Genomic DNA, 19,748 nt, shown 5'->3' on the forward strand with positions numbered 1-19,748 from the left:
GCAAGCTCCAGGATACGATGATGAGCAAGGAGAATTGGACGGGGCCCGCCTCCGTGCGAGGCGATGAACGCTAGTAATGCACATATTGATGGAGACGAGAAACGGATACCCTACTATGAATTGCAGTCTACATGACTCGGGATTTAATCACGGCGCTTAGCCATCCCGCGTAATAAAACACTTTAAGCAAACAGCGAGACTCTCTCTTCAATTGTCGTGGTGTTCACTTTTCTCGTTGCATGTTGGATCACATTGAAGTTCGCAAACGGTAAAATGAAGCTGACTTGCACCGGTGGTTAGGAGGCCTCTTACACCGGCAAGCATAGCCACTTTTCGCCCCTTCGCCAAGTCCCAAGCGGCATCATCCTTCCGACATAGTGGTCGCGAGGTTTCCTTTTGTCAGCTGTGTCTCCGTGTGGGTGTCTTCGTTTGTGGCCTCTGCCGGGGTGGTTCATAGAAACAACATGGCATCTTCCACGCCACATACCAGGAGGGGCCCAATGGACATATTACCTCCATATTTATATGTTTCACTTTTCGTTGTAGGTAGATTATGTTGGCAAAGAAGTATTGTGGGGGATTAGGACAGGAGCCCGTTTTTCGAACTATTATCGAGATTACTTCTTTCGACCAAACCCTCTGGCGTTGTCTTGGAGATCTGATAGTGTCTCTTTTCTCAGCCGTGCCATATAAGTGATCAATGTTCAATAACACGTATAGCCAACTGCCCATCTCTGAGATTTGATTAATAAACCTCGTAGCAAGCAAAACTGATATCTGCTAGTAGGCAAACCTGGCCCATTTCCAAAGTCACAGGTCATGTGATAAAGGTCCTCTGGCATTGTCAGAACAGGCTCTTGGAGATTTATGAACACAGTCTGGACGGAGAGTTGATATTTCCCGGGCTTGATTCTGCGGGTTCTGCAGCGGGTGATATGATTTCTATTCTAGAAGGTTGTTACTTTGACTTCGTCATCGAATGCCAGCTGGTGCAACAAATTGCGTTGTAAGGAAGTTGACATTCGCATGCTACTGGGTACGGCCGAGCCTTGAGTAGGGCAACATGTGTTCGAGGGCCTGTCTTAGGGCTGAAATAGCCCAGTCATGTTGAAATACTGATGGAGTGGCCCTTCCGTGTACGGTGCAAGTTGGCCATGTGTTTGATTGCAGGTGAACCCGAGATGCAGCCAGCCGTTGGAGGCAGACCAATTTGGTCAACCGTAATATCCCCCTCTAAGTGTGGAAGCATGGACTTCATACGTCGGACAGTGTGTTGTATCTGATGGCGTCTTTTTGGATCACCATGCGAATCTCTTGGGACGAAGAGGCGGCTGCGAGTCTTAGCTGTTGGTAGTAGCTGGCGAAGAAACCATGTCGAAGGTGTGTGTATCCAAGGCATGCAGAGCTGGCATTGCTATGTGTACATCGAAACTTGATGTATGGACTAGCGTGTACGTGAATCACACCACGGCAGATACTGGAAGTAACTTGAAGGGAAGCAGCATTGGTCCTGTTCGCACCTCCCTCGTGTACCTGATAGATGAACTTCAAATTTTCCGGCGGGCAGAGCAGGCAGACAGGCGCGTATCCAAAGTACACGTACGGACGCTGTTGAAAAGATCGGCCCATTCAATTTCAACTGCTTCCTTCTTAACGCGGAAGGATTGGTTCTCGTGGAATCACTTGCACTTATTCACTTCTGGTCATCTCGATGGTTAATGCTTCATTACTGTTCGGAGCTTGTTTGTTACCACGCTCAACATGCGGTTGGTTTTCTGATTTCTCATTTGTATTCAATTCCCTGGTAGAATCGTTCTGGTCTCTATTTTGGATTGACCCATGACTGCTACTCTCTCGCTCGCTCCCTCTTAATCTCTGAAAGCTGCCTTTCGTACGTTCGCTACCAACCCCATCCCAAAACGATCGACCTTATCTATCTCTCTTCTGTGAGAGGGACCATGGATTTCTTTCTATTCTTCCTCTGGGTTCTTTCGGCCTTGACGATACCCTACGTTGATGCAAAGTACGACTATGGTCGTGATGTTCGTCGCGCTTTGCAGAAGCGCCAATCTGCCCAACCAGCAATCACGACCGGCGCGCCGCGTGTCAACGGAACCATTCCCCTCCGAAAGGAAATTCGAGAGTTTCAAGGATACCACGAGCAATGGAGTCTGTACATTCTGGCCCTGGACTGGATGCAGTTCACCAGCCAAGACGACCCGTACTCGTGGTACCGCATGGCTGGTAGGTCAAACCCTGGCACTTGATCGATCTTATCTTGTGTGTGATATCGTAACTGACGCTTTGCAGGCATACATGCAGCTCCATTTGTTGACTACGGCGGCGTCCAGGCACTGCCAGATGGCGGCCTGAACGGCTACTGCACCCATGTATCCAACCTCTTCCCGACTTGGCACCGCCCCTATCTGGCTTATTTCGAGGTTAGCATTGTCATGTACCAATGTCTGCGCAGTACTGACATGTGGTATACAGCAAGTAATGTATAACATTGTCCAGTTCATCGCGTCTCTCTATCCTGCAGGCCCACGGCAGATTCAATTCCAACAAGCTGCCCAGACCTTCCGCATGCCTTACTGGGACTGGGCTGCCATGCCGCCTAGTAACCAGAGTTTGCTTCCTTACAGCGTCGGTGGTGAGCCTGATATCGTGGCAGACGGCCCCAATGGCGAGCAGCTTATTGCCAACCCACTGTTCACCTTCACCTTCAAGCCACTGGACCCTTCGGTATTCCCCGAATTTCCCGTATGTTTTCTCTTTGTTTTCGTCAGGGCCGATGCAACGATCGCTGATGACAACCCAGTTCTTTGAATGGAACAACACGAAGCGTGCTCCCACCCCCTTCTAACAGCCCGAACGCCATCTCGAATAATTCCGATGTTGCACGCATGTTGGACGCAGGACTGCCCCAATACCAGACTCGCCTCTACAACCTGTTCGCCAACAACGGAAACTATAGCACATGGAGCAATGAAGCCTGGATACCGGATACTAGCAACAATTCATACGACTCAATCGAGTCTCTCCACGACACTATCCACCTCGCAGCTGGTGGCGATTCGGGTCATATGGCCATCATAGCTTATTCAGCCTTTGACCCGATCTTCTTCTTACACCATGCCAATGTGGACAGAATATTTGCCATGTGGCAGGTCCTCCACAACGACTCGTGGGTTGAGCCAATGGCGGCCGTTGAACCTACTCGTACCATCTCGTACGGAGACAGTCAAAATTCGAGCACAAACTTAACGCCGTTCTTTGTCCGCGATGGCCAGTTTTGGACTTCGGATATGGTACGAGATCACCAAGTTTTCAACTATACGTATTCCGAGGTCGCCTCCAAGAATCGATCGGAGGTCATCACTGCCATCAACAAACTCTACACAGACTTCAGCGCGGCCACAATGTCCATCGACCCCGGGCGCCGACGCCATCTGAGAAGAGAAGGTTTTATGAACTCGACCAAGTCGGGAATGGGGCATAACAAGCGCACAAAAGGGGCAATCTGGAATAAGGGCGGTTCTAATGTGCCTTTCGTTAACCGAATCATCAAGGCCGGTCGCTATCGCGACTGGGTTGCGAACATTGTCGTGAACAAGCATGCCATGGACGCTTCGTTCAAAGTTTATCTATTCCTGGGAAGAATTCCCGATGAAATTTCGACATGGGGTTCAAGCCCTGGTCTCGCTGGCAGTTTGGGAATATTCGCTGGACACATGGCGGGATCCGGCAAGCAAAGGCGACTGATAACTGGAACTATTCCTCTGACTTCGACGCTCATCAACCGTGTCTATGACGAGAAGCTACAGAGTCTTGATTCGGCGGATGCTGAGGCATACTTGCGAAATAACCTCGAGATACGTGTTGTTGCCAGCAACGGAACGGTCGTAGAGCCCAGCCAGGTAGACGGCTTGAAGATCAGCATAGTGAGCTCCTATGTTAAGGCTGCCAAGAGCAACGCTGAGCTGGCAAGCTGGGGCAGGGCGGCGTCACATTTTGACCTCTACGCCCCCTGAGATATTCCCTACGAGGAGTGCGTCAGTGGTAGTATTTACGCGACATCACACGGTTGCGCCTAGAGGCCAATATGGCCAGATAATAATCCCCAGACTAAGCCCATTATTAATGCAACCGCGGATGGTGCGATGGGTTGGTAATAATAGGAGAGACTAATGAGCTTCTTCCCTTCTCTATCTGCAAGATGCGATAACAATGAGACGACATACATAGCTTGCGTTTCATTTTGGCCCTGTACTTAGACCCCTGCACATTCGAGTCCGTGTAAACTACGAGGAATGACTGTCGTCGAGGTGTATAACTCTGGGATAGGAAATTATATTCAACAAGTTGATCTTACCCGCACATGATGCATGGAAAGAGTGACGAGAAGAAGAATAAGTGATTCAGTCGAAGCCACCTACGATGTTCCCCGTTTCGTTATCATATTGCGTTCGGGGAGACGTTGACAGTCTCGAACCCCTAGGCGGCTCTACAGATCATGTAACAGGTGAGGCCAATGAGCAAAACCGGACAGCCAAAGGGAGCATCTGTTTTCTAATCCATGACAAGAAGTGAGTGAAACGTTTTCAGCGAAAGCCGCAGCCCGTCCTGTCTGCAAACGTGAAGTAGCAGCGGCTGTTGGGTTTTTTCTGATCCATCATTTGGGGGCAGTATGTAATCGATCCCCCCACGGGTTCAGCCACCCCGCCACTTGTGAAACAAGACAAGACATGAGAGCGTCGAACGTGTGGGAAGGGATAAACACATGGCGTTCTGGTGGCAGGGTCAGAATCATGTCAGAAGCATGCGATCGATTTTCCAGATTTTGTCTCCGGGAACCACCCCTTTTCCTGCAGTTTCGTAATGGACGAGGGGGGTTTTTATCGGCCCGGGCTGGTCTGGATACTACTTATTGAGCCCCTAGATCAGACAAGGTACTCAGTCCCCCCCTGGGATATATGTGTACGATGTAGGCTAGAGGTTCGCGCATGGACACCTTCCGGATGAGGGAAACGACGGGGGAGGGGGTACCGACTGGCCGGGTGCCCGTGGCAGGACTTGGGTACCGGGAACGAATGAGTTGAAAAGGGGGAGTAAGCTGGACTTCGGCAGGTATGCACCGCTGGAGAGCCCACGGTTCCTGAATAGCATGCATCTACTCGTTATAATGGGTTCAATCTTGGTCTACGGCGAGGATATGTACTTACATAGACAGTAAGCGAGATGGAACAGCCAGTGATAGAAAACCTATCAGGAGAGTACCTGGGCTACATAAATGAAGTGGCTCATGTAGGTAGTTCAGTATCGTGTTACCTCGGGGAGGAGGGGACGACCTGCAGTTTGCTTGGACCCTTCTACCGACCTGTCTTTTGTGAACGGCCCGGGCAAGTTTGCTTGCCACGGCATGCCAGGAACGGTTTCAGGGGACTTTAATAATAAGGTTAAAGTGATTTCGGATAGGTGGCAGGGTTGGGGTTTCTTGCTCTCTCTCCCTCCCCGTCTCTCTCTCTCTCTTCTTCCATTTTCTAGTTGTACTTTTTCTAACTCCTTCTTCTCTGGTCTCCTGCAGAGCAACGGGTGTGGTAGTACAACGGCTGTTCTGTCTTTTTTTTTTTCTTTCGGATGGACTGGGCTTACTCTACATACTAACCTTAACGGGGATTTACCTGGGAAGCATATGTAAATATAAGACAGAGGTATGTATGCATGTATGCGTGTTTCGTTAGGTGGTATCTACGGTGACACCACTGCGATTACCACACAAGGCCTGCAGTAAAAAGAGTTCAATGGCAAGGTAAACAAGCAATTCGACTCATGGATGGCCTTCATGCGCTGGATGGGATCTGGAAGCTGCAATCGGCGCAATTGTTCAATTTGGCAAGAAGACGCAGGGACGAGAGGGCGAGACGGGATGGGAATATGATATCGAGTTGGGCCATGCTCCCTTCTGGCCAATGGGGTTGCGCCGTCTTATCTTGTTACACAGCGAGGTGAGTCTTGGGAGTCTTGGGGCTGCCCAGTCGGGTTTAGCCCCATTGGCAACAGACTCTCGTCGATCCTTCCTGCGGCGCAACCGACATCTTCACTGCCCATTGGGTCCTCACTTTATGACCGTTTTCACTTTCTCTCGTTCATGCCATCTTGAAGGAAGCGATAACACGCGATAGCAACTCAATCAGTTCAATGTAACCCAGCACAATGACATGGGCTCCTGGCCACTGCCTACCGCAATGTTGCATCCTTGGGAAGACGCGCACAGCTGCTGGAGGATGTTCCCTGCCCAGGACAGAATCTCCTTTTTGGCTGTCGGCCAATGACACCGTCTGCAGGCCTTCTTCTCAATCTTCCATTCTCTTGGGGAGCGGTGGGCCAAGAGCGCAGTGCCAACCAGAAGCCGATCGTGCTGATCCGGCAATTTGCAATGATCCATGCAGTGCTCGTTCTTCAATCTGAGTGAGCGAGAGAGAGTCAGAGTCAGGAGTAAGTAATAATATTGTCTGGTGAGATTCCATCATGGTCATGTCATACTACCCAAGAGCTAGAAATATCAAAAACCTGCAGTTTGTGTCTCCCGTTCTTTTGCTCTCCTGGCCATCCTTCTCCTTACCATCCGAAACGATTTGTCCCGCCACCCTTTTCTTCCATCGTCACTCTCCTGTGTAACGCCTCCCAAGCAGCTAGTGCTGTGCAGTGTTTCTCTCGGCCACGCTTGTACACGGCGAGAGCTGTGTGAGATGTGATTGGCTGCCGGAGAAGTTGCTTCTTCTGCAGCGCGAGGTCCTTTCTCACGCACTGCGCCCGCCTCGCCCGTTACGACATCAGCCCAATCCGCGAGCTACCTTGCCGTCCTTGGCCCTCACCTAGGCTACTGTAGCAGTAGTATGCCGGGCTATTAGTCTTGCTACCCCACGCACGCCCAAACCCTGGACTCCTCCCGGAACGGTATGCCATCTCAACTGGCTGATACCATCCTTGCAGCCCTCTTGAACTAAGGGTCTCTCCTTCTTGGTCATAAGAAACCGTGGTACCCTCCCTTCTTTGTTCTTACGTCAAATCCGATCTGTGTATTCTCATTCTTGAAGTTTCGCTCCTGGTCGGCTTCAATCTCGTCAACATGGTGGTACTCGAGGGCATCGACCTGGACGCATTGAACTATGTCGTCAAGGCGCCATACAATGGCACAGGCGCACAAGGCGGTGATCCCATGACGGAGAATCTCAACATCTGGTATGAGGTACGATACACCTGACCACAAACCGCCATAGTCCTGTGTTCTGACAACGATCTTGGTGATGACAGAGCGGCGACATCGGATGGATGATCACAGCAACAGCTCTCGTTCTGCTGATGATACCGGGTGTTGGGTAGGTACACCAGACAGCAGACAGTATCGCCATGGCAACAACTAACATGACCCCTCTAGTTTCTTCTACTCGGGTCTTGCCCGAAGAAAGTCGGCACTTTCGCTCATTTGGCTCTCGATCATGGCCACGGCCGTATCTTCCTTCCAATGGTTCTTCTGGGGCTACTCCTAACCTTCTCACACACGGCCGGCCCCTATATCGGCAACCTGGCAAACTTTGGCTTCAAAGATGTCCTCGCCCAACCCTCTGTTGGCTCCGACAGGATCCCCGACCTGCTTTTCGCCATTTACCAGGGCATGTTTTCCGCCATCACGGTAGCCCTTGCTACGGGCGCTGTTGCTGAGCGCGGTCGTATGCTCCCTTGCGTTGTCTTCATGTTTGTCTGGGCCACTGTCATCTATGATCCGATTGCCTGCTGGACCTGGAACCCGAGCGGCTGGTCCAACAAAATGGGCGGCCTTGACTTCGCTGGTGGTACTCCTGTGCATATCGCATCAGGCGCTGCGGCCCTGGCCTACTCGATGATGCTGGGAAAGCGACGAGGACACGGGACCCACGAGCTCAACTATAGACCGCACAACGTTACGCACATTGTCATCGGCACCGTCTTCCTCTGGGTTGGCTGGTTTGGCTTCAATGCCGGATCTGCTCTCTCTGCCAACCTACGCGCTGTCATGGCTGCTTTCGTCACGAACCTCGCTGCTTGCGTGGGGGTATAACTTGGTGTGTCCTCGATTACCGACTGGAGCGCAAGTGGTCCACTGTCGGTTTCTGTTCCGGTGTCGTTGCAGGGCTTGTCGCTATCACGCCAGGCTCAGGTATGTTTCTATATATATGGAGAGCATCGATGTGTCGCCTCGAGAAGATGTACTGACAAGATAACCATTTTAGGTTACGTACCCTCGTGGGCTGCCGTTCCGTACGGAATTCTCGGGGCTGGCTTCGCCAACTACGCCACGAAGCTCAAGTTCCTTATCGGTATCGATGACGCCCTCGACATCTTCGCTGTGCACGGGATAGGGGTTTAGTGGGCAACATCCTCACAGCATTCTTCGCGCGTGCCGACATCGCCCACCTGGACAACATCCAGACCATCGAGGGCGGTTGGCTTAACCAGCACTGGATCCAGCTGGCATATCAGCTGGCCGACTCGTTCGCCGGCGGAACATACTCATTCGTTGGCACGTGTTGTATCCTCTTCATCTTGAACCTGATCCCCGGCCTGCAGCTGCGCGCCACCGAGGACGCCGAGATCCTGGGCATCGACGACGCCGAGATTGGAGAGTTCGCCTACGACTACGTCGAGCTGACCCGCGAGGTGCTCAACGACGCCGATGCCGAGGGCGAGGCCGCGAGCCACTACTCCGCCGACGTGAACCCCTTCGACCCCCGCGAGAAGAACTCGATACCACTCATGGACACGCGCATTTACGCCGGAACATCGGCGCAGCAGCAACAGCAGCCGCATGCCCGGTGACTATCTATGGACCAGGGGCGGTCTAGTCCCAGTCCGATAAATCAATCGCCCACAGTTAAGAGGAGTATAGTGTGATAAAGTCTCCAGATCACGGATGAAAGACAGCTATGTGTGGCCCGAACCGTCATTTTAAGGGGTGGTGGCATGTGGTATACGCCAAGTCAGAAATGTGGTATGCTGCGACATGGGCAACTGGGAAACCTGCTCTTGAGGCCTGCAGGTCTATGTGTCATATATAGGGGTTGTTGGAAGATTTCTGGACTTCCTTACAATTTGTTTTTGTGGGTTTCATCAACTGTATGTAGTATAGGGCATTCCAAAAGTTACCATATAATACTGTATCTATCCATTTGTTTGAGTCGCTGCCTGCGTTTCTCTGCTGATCAAGGAGGTGCGTTTCGTCTTACGGTATCTATCAGGTAACACTCAAAAGAGTTTATGCATGTTGTTCAAACCACTTCTTGCATTTGGGACTACTACGGCCTAGTGGGGGTATCTCTCAAATCTGAACCATAAAGGAAACCAACGCATGCCAGAAAACAAAACAAAAATAGCCCCTGATCCGTCGTTCGGTCTAATCCGCTCAGCACCAACGCTCGTGCGGCTCGCGCCAATGCACGCCCAGGTGCCGGAAGATTTTGCGCTCGTCCTCGCCCTCGACCAGCTCGCCCTCAGTTATCTTGACGTTGCCCTTGCCGCGGAGCACATCCTTGTACAGGCCCCGCTGGTTGAGGCGCATGCCCTTCTTCTGGGCCAGCAGCCGCATGCTCCGGTTGAATATATCGTTGCCGGTGAAATAGATAAGAGCGGCCCCGAGCTGGGACTCGGGGACGAGCAGCAGATCGATACGGCGCCAGATCGGACGCCATTCCTCCTTGTTTTTGTTGATGTCGCCATCGTTGTCGTCGGCCTCGGCGCTGACATCACCGGGATAATCGTCCTTGGGCAGCACACAGCAACCGTGCCATTTACTATCGTGGCCATCGTCGACGCGGTTCTTGCTGTGTGCCGCAAGGGCCACGGTCAGAAAGCCCTCATCGGTAAGCTTTGATACGAGCTCGTCCAGGAAGCCGATGAGTTGACTCGTGCTTGACGTGCCTTGCCTGGTGATGATTATGTCAATATCGCCCGAGCTGTCGGCGCCGCGGCGGTAGCTCCCTCCAATAACCAGCTGCACATCGCGATCGATCGCCCGGGCGGCTCGTACGACGTGGGCTCCTAGAGCTTCCACCTCTTTGCGCGGGATGCGCGTGTTTAGATCGTCATAGCGATCGAGACCGATCCTCTGGTTGGTGGTCAAGTGCGCCTTCTCCCGGATATCGTCGAGCGTTCGATACCCCTGCCTGATCCAGCGGTCTGCCTGGTTGGGTCCTACGCCGTAGATCTTGGTGAACAATCCCCGCAGTTTGATCATAGGGTCGTTCTGGAGATTTTGGAGCTTTTGCACGCGGCCTGTCTTGGCGATCTCCTCGATCTTCTCGGCCGAGGACTCTCCGATATTGTTTATGGCGATGGCTTGCGCAAATGTAAGGATCTTGACAGACTGCTGCTTGAGCGCACCTGCAGCCTTGCGGTATGCCGTTGTGCGCCAGGGCTCGCTTCCCATCTTCGCGTATTGATCCGCAAGCTCTAAGAGGACGTTGATTGTCTCCGCGTTGGGGTTCTTCGACTCGACCCCCTGAGACCCCCTTTCATGCAAGCGAACGATGATTGCCAGCCCTCGGCGCCTTTTGCTACTTTCGCGCTCGTGCGAGAAGTCCTAGTTTTCTTGGCCGGCCGTTCGTCTTCGGAGCGGTAGGGTTCCTCCCCATCATCGATGTCTTCAGGTCCCTTGGATTCTTCACCATCCTCGGGTTCAGGTGACCCGTCTTCGTCTTCGCCGGGAATCACGACGTCATCGCCAAATTCCATGATATGGCCTATGCATTGAGACAACTCATCTTGAAACGAAGAATTCTCGCTGTCTACCTCAGATGCCATTCTTGACTGAGAGTCTCTCCGACCTTCACGTACACTGCCGACAGGGTTGCCTTCTTCGGGCGTGGTTGAGCTGCTCGGATCCGCTCGAGATCTCGAAGCCGCAACCGGCTGCGTAGATGGCACAACTGCATCTTCTGTGGACTGCGCAGCTGCTTGAGAGGCCGAGTAACTACCCCGAGTAGTGTTCTGAGATGATAGACGTATCCTCTTGGACCGCCGCTCCTTCAAGACTAAAGATTGATCTGAACTCTGGGAAGGCTCAGGAGGATCAGCGTTGTCTTGCTGTGAATCAGGCTTTCCTGGTACCTGGTACTTGTCTTGGTTACGCGGTACCAGTACCCGGTGCGTCCAGCTGTCAATCAGGAAGTCAGCGTTGACCACAATCTTCTTTGAGGGATCGCCGTCGCCCTCAAACAGCGGTTCGAGGTCTGCGTAGGTAAGTCCCTTGTCCACGATGACATGGGTCGCATCTTTGAGGGATCGGGTCCAAATCGCCCCGTACTCCCTCGCTTTGTCGATGCGTTTCTTCCGTACACCGTTGGCGTCGCTGTTGGGGAAAAAGAAAAGGGTCAGGCCGGCAAAACAGCGGTCGGCTTCCGGCACCATCTTGATGGGCACGTCCTTCTTGCGCTTGGGCATCTTGAAGGAGGGAGTCTCTTGCACGGATGCGGATGGGGAGCCTGTAGCACGGCGACGAAGTAGTCTGTCTGATACTCTCCTCTGGGGCTGCTGTTTGGTGCTTGCCTTTGTGGAGTCTGGAATGGGCGTGTCTGAAATAGTAAACAGATCAATCACCTCCGAGGCTGTTTTGCGGAGGTGTGGGACGAGATGAGAGTTGGGAGGCGTGCTTTTGATGATGCCACTGAGTTCGTTGTTCTTTGTTCTCTGGATGGCGGAATCCGACGCGGTCCTGGCAGGCGTGGACGCGACGAAAGGGTTGTTCGCAGCAACCAGCCGATTGACCGGACGAACAAGATCAGGGCTCATCGAGCTCGAGGTTGCTCCGGCCGCAGCCTTCATGAAGGCCTTGGCCGCGTTGCGATGGGGGTCCTCTTTGACCCAGCTCTCCTCGTCGCCATCTTCGGCTTGGAAGGCTTGGAGCTCTTGGAAAAAGGCGACCTTGTCGCCCAACGTGGGCTCCATCGCTGGAAAACCACTCATCGATTACACGCCAAACCATCTTCTTGAATACACATTCAGTCTGTGACCAACGACGTTGCTTTGACGGGAGGGATCTAAGTCGTTGGCAGCACGGCGACGCTTGGGATTTTTGGAGGTGTAATTACTCCATTACTCCATTACTCCGTCCGGTCCACTTATCTCACTATAGGCAGCCACTACCGACCTCGTTGCTTCCATTACTGAAACCTTCTTCTTTGTTCGTCGCTTATTGCCAAAAAATATATGGTGATTTATTGATTGGTCTCTTTTTCTCAAATCCCTACATGTGTCTATATAGAACATATGTGCATAGTAACAAAGTAGTAGTTGCAGCATAGGCTGCTTGGAATGGATGATGACTAGTAAAGGAAAATCAAGAGATGTGTACCTTGGTCAGGTTGTACAAAACTAGGTCTTCGCTGAGTTGTTTTGCGTTGCCACCGCCACTGCGACTGCTACTGGGCGTACGAGTGTGGCGTCAGTCCTCCTTGGTAGACAGACCCCCGTTCCTGGTACGGCCCAACGCCTCGATGAGCTTGATGCCCACCACGTCGCTGACCCCTTCTCGCGCTTGCTTGGTCCAGAAGAGGTCGGGGTCCGCCATCCGTACCGACTTGCGCCGTTCCAGCAAGCCCACGTCCAGTGCGTCCCTCTGCTTGCTCGTCTGTTCCAGCTCCTCGACATACTTCTTCCGGAGAGCATACCGTTCGTCGCGCTCGCGTCGGATCTGTTCGGACCCGACTTTCTGGAGTACCGAGCGCACGATCCATCGCAACAAAAGGAACGTGTGTTCGCTGATGAAGATGGTGATCGGGAGTGACCACCACGATGCCCCTCCCCAGCGCTCAAACATGGTGGTTCCTTCGTGGTTCTGTGTACCAAACATGTGCACAATCGCTGCCGTGCAGATGCTCCCCATCCACGTTAGCGAATCGAGCGAGTTGATCCATGGGCCGATGCCATCCATGCGAATGGGATGAGGCCGCTGGTGTTCAAGGCAGATCTTGAGGAAGTCGGACCGGAGTTCGATCAAGTTGTTGATGAAGAAGCCCACCGAGACCAGTGGCCACACGGGCGAAAAGAGCGCAAGGTACCCGAACTGGATCACCATTTCGGATATGTCGTCCTGTACATTGTACGGCTCCAGGCTGGCTTGCTGACGGACGCTTCGCAGGAAAGCCTCCTCTGCTGGATCATCGGGTGCGAGGGCCTGGAAGGCACCATGGTTGGAGTTCCAAAATTTGTACTGGTGGTACCACCCTCGCAGCTTGTGCATCATGTACGGCATAACCATCTCCTCGAACATGTCCGACACTTGCCCAGTCACCGTAAGGGCAATGACTTCGTTCCGCAAGCGATTCGAGTCTTCCTCGAACGGCGCAACGTTGAGCTTTTCTCCTACATGCGCAGGCAGATGGTTCTGCATCCAAGGGACGAGCGAACCCCCCAAGGGCACGTAGACAAACGCAGTGAGCAAGATGGGGAAATACTGTACGATGAAGCTGAGGACAAAGGTCTTTTGTGTGACGGACATCTCGTAGTAATCTTGCGTGCGGTGGTTCTCGAAGTCGGCTAGTGTGGTGGCGAAGTCCTCCAGAAAAGATCTAGTGTAAGGCAGGCATGCGGCCAGCACCAGAGTTGGGACATATTCCTGTAATCATGAGTTTGCTGCCCCTTTCAACACGGGAGACTGATAGCGACTTACCAGGTAAGACTGATATGGGCCTTGGTACGCTTCCGAGAGAAGAATCTCCATAGCATAGACGGCGGTGATGGTAAGACCAAGTACCAGGACGGCGAGGACAAAGAACGGGATCTGGGCCATTTGCCTCAATATCGATTTCCACCTGGGGTAGAGATGCTTCTTTCTGCCCGCCGTGTCCACGACAACCTTTTCGTAGTGATAGGTGGGCCGGTTTTGCTTCAGAGAGCCCACTCCGCGGACGTGCCAGCGGATACTCAAGTCATCTTGCTGGATCTTCCAGTACTCCAGGAAGATGGTACACCCGGAGAAGGGTGACAATGGCGTAGACGAGAGAGTACTTGGGTAGGAATGCCCAGGCCAAAACGCCTGTGACGGCCGGGAAGGTCAAAAAGAGCAGATATGTCTGCATGTACGCAAAGTAGAAGGCAACCTAGGACGACCCACCAAGGTTAGTCTTGACCTAAGAGAAGGATGCGAGGGCAGCTTGGACAGACCTTGGCACCGAACAAATTGCGTATCTGGTCGAAGTCCTCCTTAGTAAGAAACATCTTCTGGCTCAAGTGTTTAAGCAACTCTTTGTTGGCTGGCCCATTGTGGATGGGGAAGATGGCCTTGACGTTCTGCCATTTGCCGAGGCCAGGAGTGATAGCAGCACCGCCTTGCTCCTTTTGCCAGTTGACAAGATGATAGACGGAGAGAACACCCTCGGCCTCAAACGTGCCTGGCAATGCATCTCTCTGGTGCCTTTGGCCGATTTCAGGCCGCTCCGAAGTGATTCCCCATAGCCAGTCCTTGACTCTATAGTCCACCCGTTTAGTCAATATACTGCAAGTGTACTACTATAGGACGAGATGGAGGGCTCAACCCGATGCGTTGCTTACCTGGATTTGTGCATCGTATCATTGAGCAGTTCTTGAGGGACTCTGACGAAGACCAGGAGCGAATGGTCCGCACCAGCACGGACTTCAGTCTGCAGCCCGGTCTCCTCCAGGTCACTGATCAGAGTCTTGAACTCCTCCTTGGCCGTCTCATCGTCTGCCAAGAGCGTTAGAAATCGGCATCACGAAAACGTAGGTATGCATGTTTGCATCTCCGCCGACGGCAGGAGTGGGGTTGTTGGGTAGATGGATGGATGGACGGATGGGAGTAGACGAACCGGTGTCACTGAAATCGTAGTGAACTACGTATTTGTCGTGGAAGGTCCTGTTCAAGACGGTCTGGTCCCGATCGCCAAAGGTGCCCTGCCTCTTGAACAAAAACATCTCGGACGACATAGAATAGAAGGCTCCCCGCTTCGAAGGAAGCGGTGAACGGGATCTACGATGTGCTGCTGGTGCTATATATGTCTTGCCCGAGATAGCCCAGCCCACCGTCGAGAATGGATCAGGTTAGGCAGTATGCAGGTGATGAAAGGAAGGTTGTTGGTAACCTAAAGCAGAGGAAGCCCGGCAGGTAAGCAACGCTGCGGCTGTCTGTTCGCACGCGTTAGGACTTGACCCAAGAACCAAAGGGCCCAAGGACCCTGAGAATTGGGGGATACGCAAGCCGGTCCACTTCGAGAGCCGCACCGCAAGACGACGCACGGTCAGCCCTACAATGCAATAGGCTGGCTCAGCCAAGCAAACTGGGACCAACCACCAGTCGCACCCTTTACGTCACCCCGGCTAAACCGGCAGAGCGACAGCAGTGGCCGTGGAATTTGATCCTCTCGAGCGCGACCTATGGTTAGGCATTGGATGCAGGTAATGAGGTAGGCATTGGAATATTTGGATACCTGCCTACATCATGAACCAACCAGCTGGGAGTTTGGTCCGATGCCGGCCGAATAACAAACACCTGGCACTCCAGCTGAGGTACGGGTACGCACGCAATAGGTAGGATCAAATTGTTGTCTAGCATCCTCATGGTGGTGCATAGTTAGTTGTCGGTATGGGGATGGGGACCTTAGGGCGGGTTTGAAACAGCGATGTCCATGTTTACAGCGGCCGACTCCCCGATCCTTGAATTCTTGTGCACTGCAGTGCTTTTTATGCATCTTTAAATGATATCTGTCAATATTTACTTCGCAACCGATATGAATGACCCTTTACCCTGACTAGGCTACACCATAATATCAAGCGAGGACGCTAGGTTTGCTCCCCAGCTACCAACCTAGGATGACCTAGGCCTATCTTAGTACAGTAGCTACGGCAAGGTAGATCAAGAGGCTGCCATCAAATCATTCACATGTCCAAACTCACTTCCCAATGGGATGGGAATATGTATTAAAGTGGAGTGCTACTGCCATCACCAACCTATGGTGGGGTCCGTCATTCGTGAGTAAGGAAGTAAGTAAGTAAGTACATAGAGCAATTGAGCCCTTCAGCAACCGTCATCACCACGACTGCGTACTCCTACGTACGCACAGGGGCTGTCTAACCAGAGCCATTGGAATCCATCGTGCCAGCAAATTACCACAATGTTCACCGGCCTCGTCGAGGAGATAGGGGGTACGTTCTTTCCTTCCGAAGCCACCTAGCAGAAGAACCCAAAGCTCAACTCCCGCTCTCCCCCAAATCTACAGAAGTCTCCGAGCTCAACCCCAAGATGCCACCGGCGGCACCTCCCTGACCATCAGCCTCCCGGCCACCTCGACCCTGCTCTCCGACGCCCAGCTGGGCGACAGCATCGCCGTCAACGGCGTCTGCCTGACCGCCACCTCCATCACGGCCGCCGCGGACCCGAAACCGAGCTTCACCGTCGGCATCGCGCCCGAGACGCTGCGCCTGACGAACCTGGGCCGCCTGGGCCAGGGCTCGCGCGTCAACCTCGAGCGCGCCGTGCGCGCCGACACCCGCATGGGCGGCCACTTCGTCCAAGGCCACGTCGACACGACGGCGGCCATTGAGTCCGTCACCCCCGACGGCAACGCCCTGACCTTCCGCTTCCGGCCCGAGGCGCAGGACATGCTGCGCTACATCGTCTTCAAGGGCTACGTCACCATTGACGGCACGAGCCTGACCGTGACCAAGGTCGACGACGCCGCCGGCTGGTTCGAGGTCATGCTCATCGCCTACACGCAGGAGAAGGTCGTCGTGGCCGGCAAGAAGCCCGGGGACACGGTTAACATCGAGGTCGACGTGCTGGCCAAGTACGCCGAAAAGAGCATGCAGGGCTACATGAGCGCCAAGGTCGGCGGCGCCGGCGTTGGTGGTGAGCCCGGCAGCGAGCCCGCCCTCAAGTCTATCGTCGAAAAGATGGTGCAGAACGTGGTGGCTCAAGCCATGGGTGCTCATTCTGCTTGAGAAGTTAATGATACAAGTATATACGAGCAGTGAAAACGAATGCAGCCCTGAGCTCTACCATGTTGATCTTCGAGATTGTCCGTTCGCATTCTGCTGAATTAGGCTCTAGGAAGCTCCCCATCTCTCAAATCACTGAAAACAACGTAGGCAATGCCATCTTCCCGAGTTCTTTGGATATGAATGAGCTCTGGTATGAAAAGCCAGAAGAGTTTTGTTTATTCCCTACTACGAATGAAGCTAGAAAAAACCGTGTTCATAACATCGTATCTTCTTACCACCAGCTATTGGAAGCGGTGGGTATAATGGTTCTACTACCCGGTCCATTTTCCCCTTGTCAGTCAGCCGGCGTATTGTAGGACATGAGGGTCCTATAATAGCCTCACTCCGTACCGCACAACTCTTTCTGCGTCTCCCTTATATTCCGCCATGCGAAGCGCAGCTTCCTATGCTCCGCCGTAAGTCTTCACAATGTGAGCGACCTTGTTGGCCAGGTCGTCAGCCTCTGAGCGGGTTGCCGCCTCAGCATATACTCTGCAAGCCTGTGAAGGATACTGTATTAGATTCGATTCCAAAGGCAATTTCGCACAACTCCACTCCTGAACTTACATTCTCTGTGCCGCTGGCACGTGCAAATGATCGTGCGTTGGTATATTTCTTGACGCACTGATCAATCTCATCCTGGCATCCGGCAGGCTGCGAGAGCTTTCTCTCGGCGTCCGTGGTCTGGAAGAGATCCTTGTTGCCGACCTCGACGCGCACGAGGCGGTTGGGGAGATCCTGGTAGGTCATTGCCCAGTCCCGGAGACCCCAGCCCTTGTGCGCCAGAATGACCTCGACCATCAGCATGTCGGAGATGGCATCACCGACCGTCTGGTTGATGAGGTCGGCCAGGGCGCGAAGAGTATCCAGTGCCTCCTTCTGGGCGGGAGACTGGGGCTGCTTCTTTTCAAAGGTCTGGACCGCATCGGTGGAGAAGAGAACAGTGCCGTGACCGTTGGCCTCGAAGTAAACGCCGATATCGAAGGCACATGCAGCGTGATGCAGGTGCTTCACTCCGGTAGGGGTGCAGACAACAGGCAGCTGAAGGTGTTGCTCGACATACTTGGTGCTGGCACCGTTGGCGTATGCAGTCTGCACGACACCGATGCGTAGCTCACCATCGAGACCAGCAGTTCTGAAGAGATCTGCGATGAAAGACGCGGCAAGAGTGGCAATGCGGTCACCGTCAAACATGAAGAACTGAGTCGTCTCCGGGTCAATCCAGTAGTAGATAAGGCGGTCAGCATCGCCATCGAGAGAGCACCATCGGCCGCCAGGCTGAGGCTTGGGGTTCGGGGGAGCTCGCTGTCTCGTCTTGACGAAATCGGCGCCGCAGTCCAGGTTGAGGACCTCGGGCTTGAGAACATCGTCGTTTACGACCTTGCACTCAAGACCGGTCTTGGAGGGGTCCATAAGCTTCAAGAGTTCCTTGAGCTTCGGTCCACCAACGCCATTGGCACAGTCCACTGTCAAGGCTCCGCTGGCCTTCTTGTTCTTCATGGCACGCTCCCAGGCGCTGTTGATCTTCTTGTAATAGCCAGCCTCGCTCACCTCGCCATACGAACTCGGGGTGCCTTCGGTGTTGACACATCGGGTCAGGTAGTGGAGCTGGGGCGTCGTCAAGACCTTGTAGTCGACGAAGGAGGTGTTGGTGGCGGAGCAGGCGTCGGAGAGGGCCTGGAGGAGGGTGATGCCCGAAGGACGGGTATCTCGGCCGGCAATGACCTTAGCGCCGGACTTGAGATCGACCTTGAGCTGCTCGGCAAGCTGGAAGAAGGTGTCGGCGACGGCTTCGTGGGTGGCGCAGTTAACCAGCTGGGTAGCGTAAACCTCCCACTCTTGCTCGAGCATGTCGCCCATGGGGTCGACAATCTTGACGCCGTTGTCCTTGGCCGGGTTGTGGCTGGCGGTGATCATGACACCGATGGCCTGGCCGCTCAGCTTCCGGCTGCGGAGGGCAGACAGTAGGCCGACGCGGAAGGTGATGCCATCGAGGAGATCGGCAGCCATTCTGAAGCCGGCTGTGCCGTAGGTGTAGAGCTTGCCATCGGGCAGAGCCGCGATGTCATGCTTCTGGGAAGCGGCAATGATGGAATCACGCTCCATGGTGGGACAGAACACAGAACAGACAGCTGGTAGGACGAGGGTGAAGGTGCTAGCTTGGGCTGGGGTTTGTCCGGACTGGGGACCGGGAGGGAACAGCTAAGTCAACCTTTTCGATCTCGGTCGGGATGGAAGAATGTATTATGACGAACCGAATGGAATACCAACGTGATAGAATAGTGGAGGCCTCCAAGAAGGGTGCTTTGGGTGAGGAGAAGGAAGACGGGAGGCGGGAGGAAGAAGCAAGTGCTCGCAGAAGAGGGACCAGAATCACGCGAAGTCTCAAATGCAGGCCAGGCCAGGTCAGTTAATCAATGCCTCAATTAATTGGGAAAACGGGATCCTGTATGGAGCAAGAGAGTGGGATGAAAGCACAGCTAAAAAGAGACGATCTACCCAAGCCACGTTGCGCCAAAGCTTGCATTCAATGCAAGTCGGTGTGCGTTTCTATTCCCAGTTATTGCCTCAGACTGTCATGTCACCCGGCAACGAGAGGAGTTTGAACCTTTAAGCTGCCGGGTAGCTCTAGCCAGGTACATTGTGATTGTAGTTTCCAGCCGTATCTAGAAGGGCGCTACAGGGCCGGCCCTTCTCTTTCTCGGTGCAGCTTACAGTAC

General features: G+C 53.5%; 6 protein-coding genes across 6 annotated transcripts; 3 read left to right on the forward strand and 3 right to left on the reverse strand.

The window, feature by feature from the left end:
* Positions 1-1,958: 1,958 nt before the first annotated feature.
* On the forward strand, positions 1,959-4,034 carry PG997_004566 (uncharacterized protein; the record flags this gene model as incomplete). The annotated part of the gene is made up of 4 exons (XM_066808881.1): positions 1,959-2,244; positions 2,311-2,441; positions 2,494-2,763; positions 2,937-4,034. 4 exons carry the CDS (start codon positions 1,959-1,961, stop codon positions 4,032-4,034), a joined length of 1,785 nt encoding a protein of 594 aa, XP_066672499.1.
* Positions 4,035-7,132: 3,098 nt separating this feature from the next.
* PG997_004567 (ammonium transporter) lies at positions 7,133-8,859 on the forward strand (the record flags this gene model as incomplete). The annotated part of the gene is made up of 5 exons (XM_066808882.1): positions 7,133-7,252; positions 7,442-8,089; positions 8,131-8,200; positions 8,274-8,360; positions 8,411-8,859. 5 exons carry the CDS (start codon positions 7,133-7,135, stop codon positions 8,857-8,859), a joined length of 1,374 nt encoding a protein of 457 aa, XP_066672500.1.
* Positions 8,860-9,442: 583 nt separating this feature from the next.
* Positions 9,443-11,982, reverse strand: PG997_004568 (DNA polymerase IV; the record flags this gene model as incomplete). The annotated part of the gene is given in 2 exon segments (XM_066808883.1): positions 9,443-10,547; positions 10,565-11,982. The coding sequence occupies 2 exon segments, from the start codon at positions 11,980-11,982 to the stop codon at positions 9,443-9,445; spliced, it is 2,523 nt and encodes an 840-aa protein (XP_066672501.1).
* A 496-nt stretch (positions 11,983-12,478) lies between these two features.
* PG997_004569 (Transmembrane protein 16k) lies at positions 12,479-14,967 on the reverse strand (the record flags this gene model as incomplete). The annotated part of the gene is given in 6 exon segments (XM_066808884.1): positions 12,479-13,651; positions 13,706-13,987; positions 14,007-14,135; positions 14,200-14,503; positions 14,587-14,740; positions 14,862-14,967. The coding sequence occupies 6 exon segments, from the start codon at positions 14,965-14,967 to the stop codon at positions 12,479-12,481; spliced, it is 2,148 nt and encodes a 715-aa protein (XP_066672502.1).
* A 1,196-nt stretch (positions 14,968-16,163) lies between these two features.
* PG997_004570 (uncharacterized protein) lies at positions 16,164-16,989 on the forward strand (the record flags this gene model as incomplete). The annotated part of the gene is made up of 2 exons (XM_066808885.1): positions 16,164-16,198; positions 16,269-16,989. The coding sequence occupies 2 exons, from the start codon at positions 16,164-16,166 to the stop codon at positions 16,987-16,989; spliced, it is 756 nt and encodes a 251-aa protein (XP_066672503.1).
* Positions 16,990-17,432: 443 nt separating this feature from the next.
* Positions 17,433-19,134, reverse strand: PG997_004571 (N-acetylglucosamine-phosphate mutase; the record flags this gene model as incomplete). The annotated part of the gene is made up of 2 exons (XM_066808886.1): positions 17,433-17,540; positions 17,596-19,134. The coding sequence occupies 2 exons, from the start codon at positions 19,132-19,134 to the stop codon at positions 17,433-17,435; spliced, it is 1,647 nt and encodes a 548-aa protein (XP_066672504.1).
* Positions 19,135-19,748: the final 614 nt, after the last annotated feature.

Source organism: Apiospora hydei (assembly GCF_038363865.1).
Source record: "Apiospora hydei strain CBS 114990 chromosome Unknown utg000004l_segment0_segment0, whole genome shotgun sequence".
In the NCBI taxonomy this organism is placed as follows: domain Eukaryota; kingdom Fungi; phylum Ascomycota; class Sordariomycetes; order Amphisphaeriales; family Apiosporaceae; genus Apiospora; species Apiospora hydei.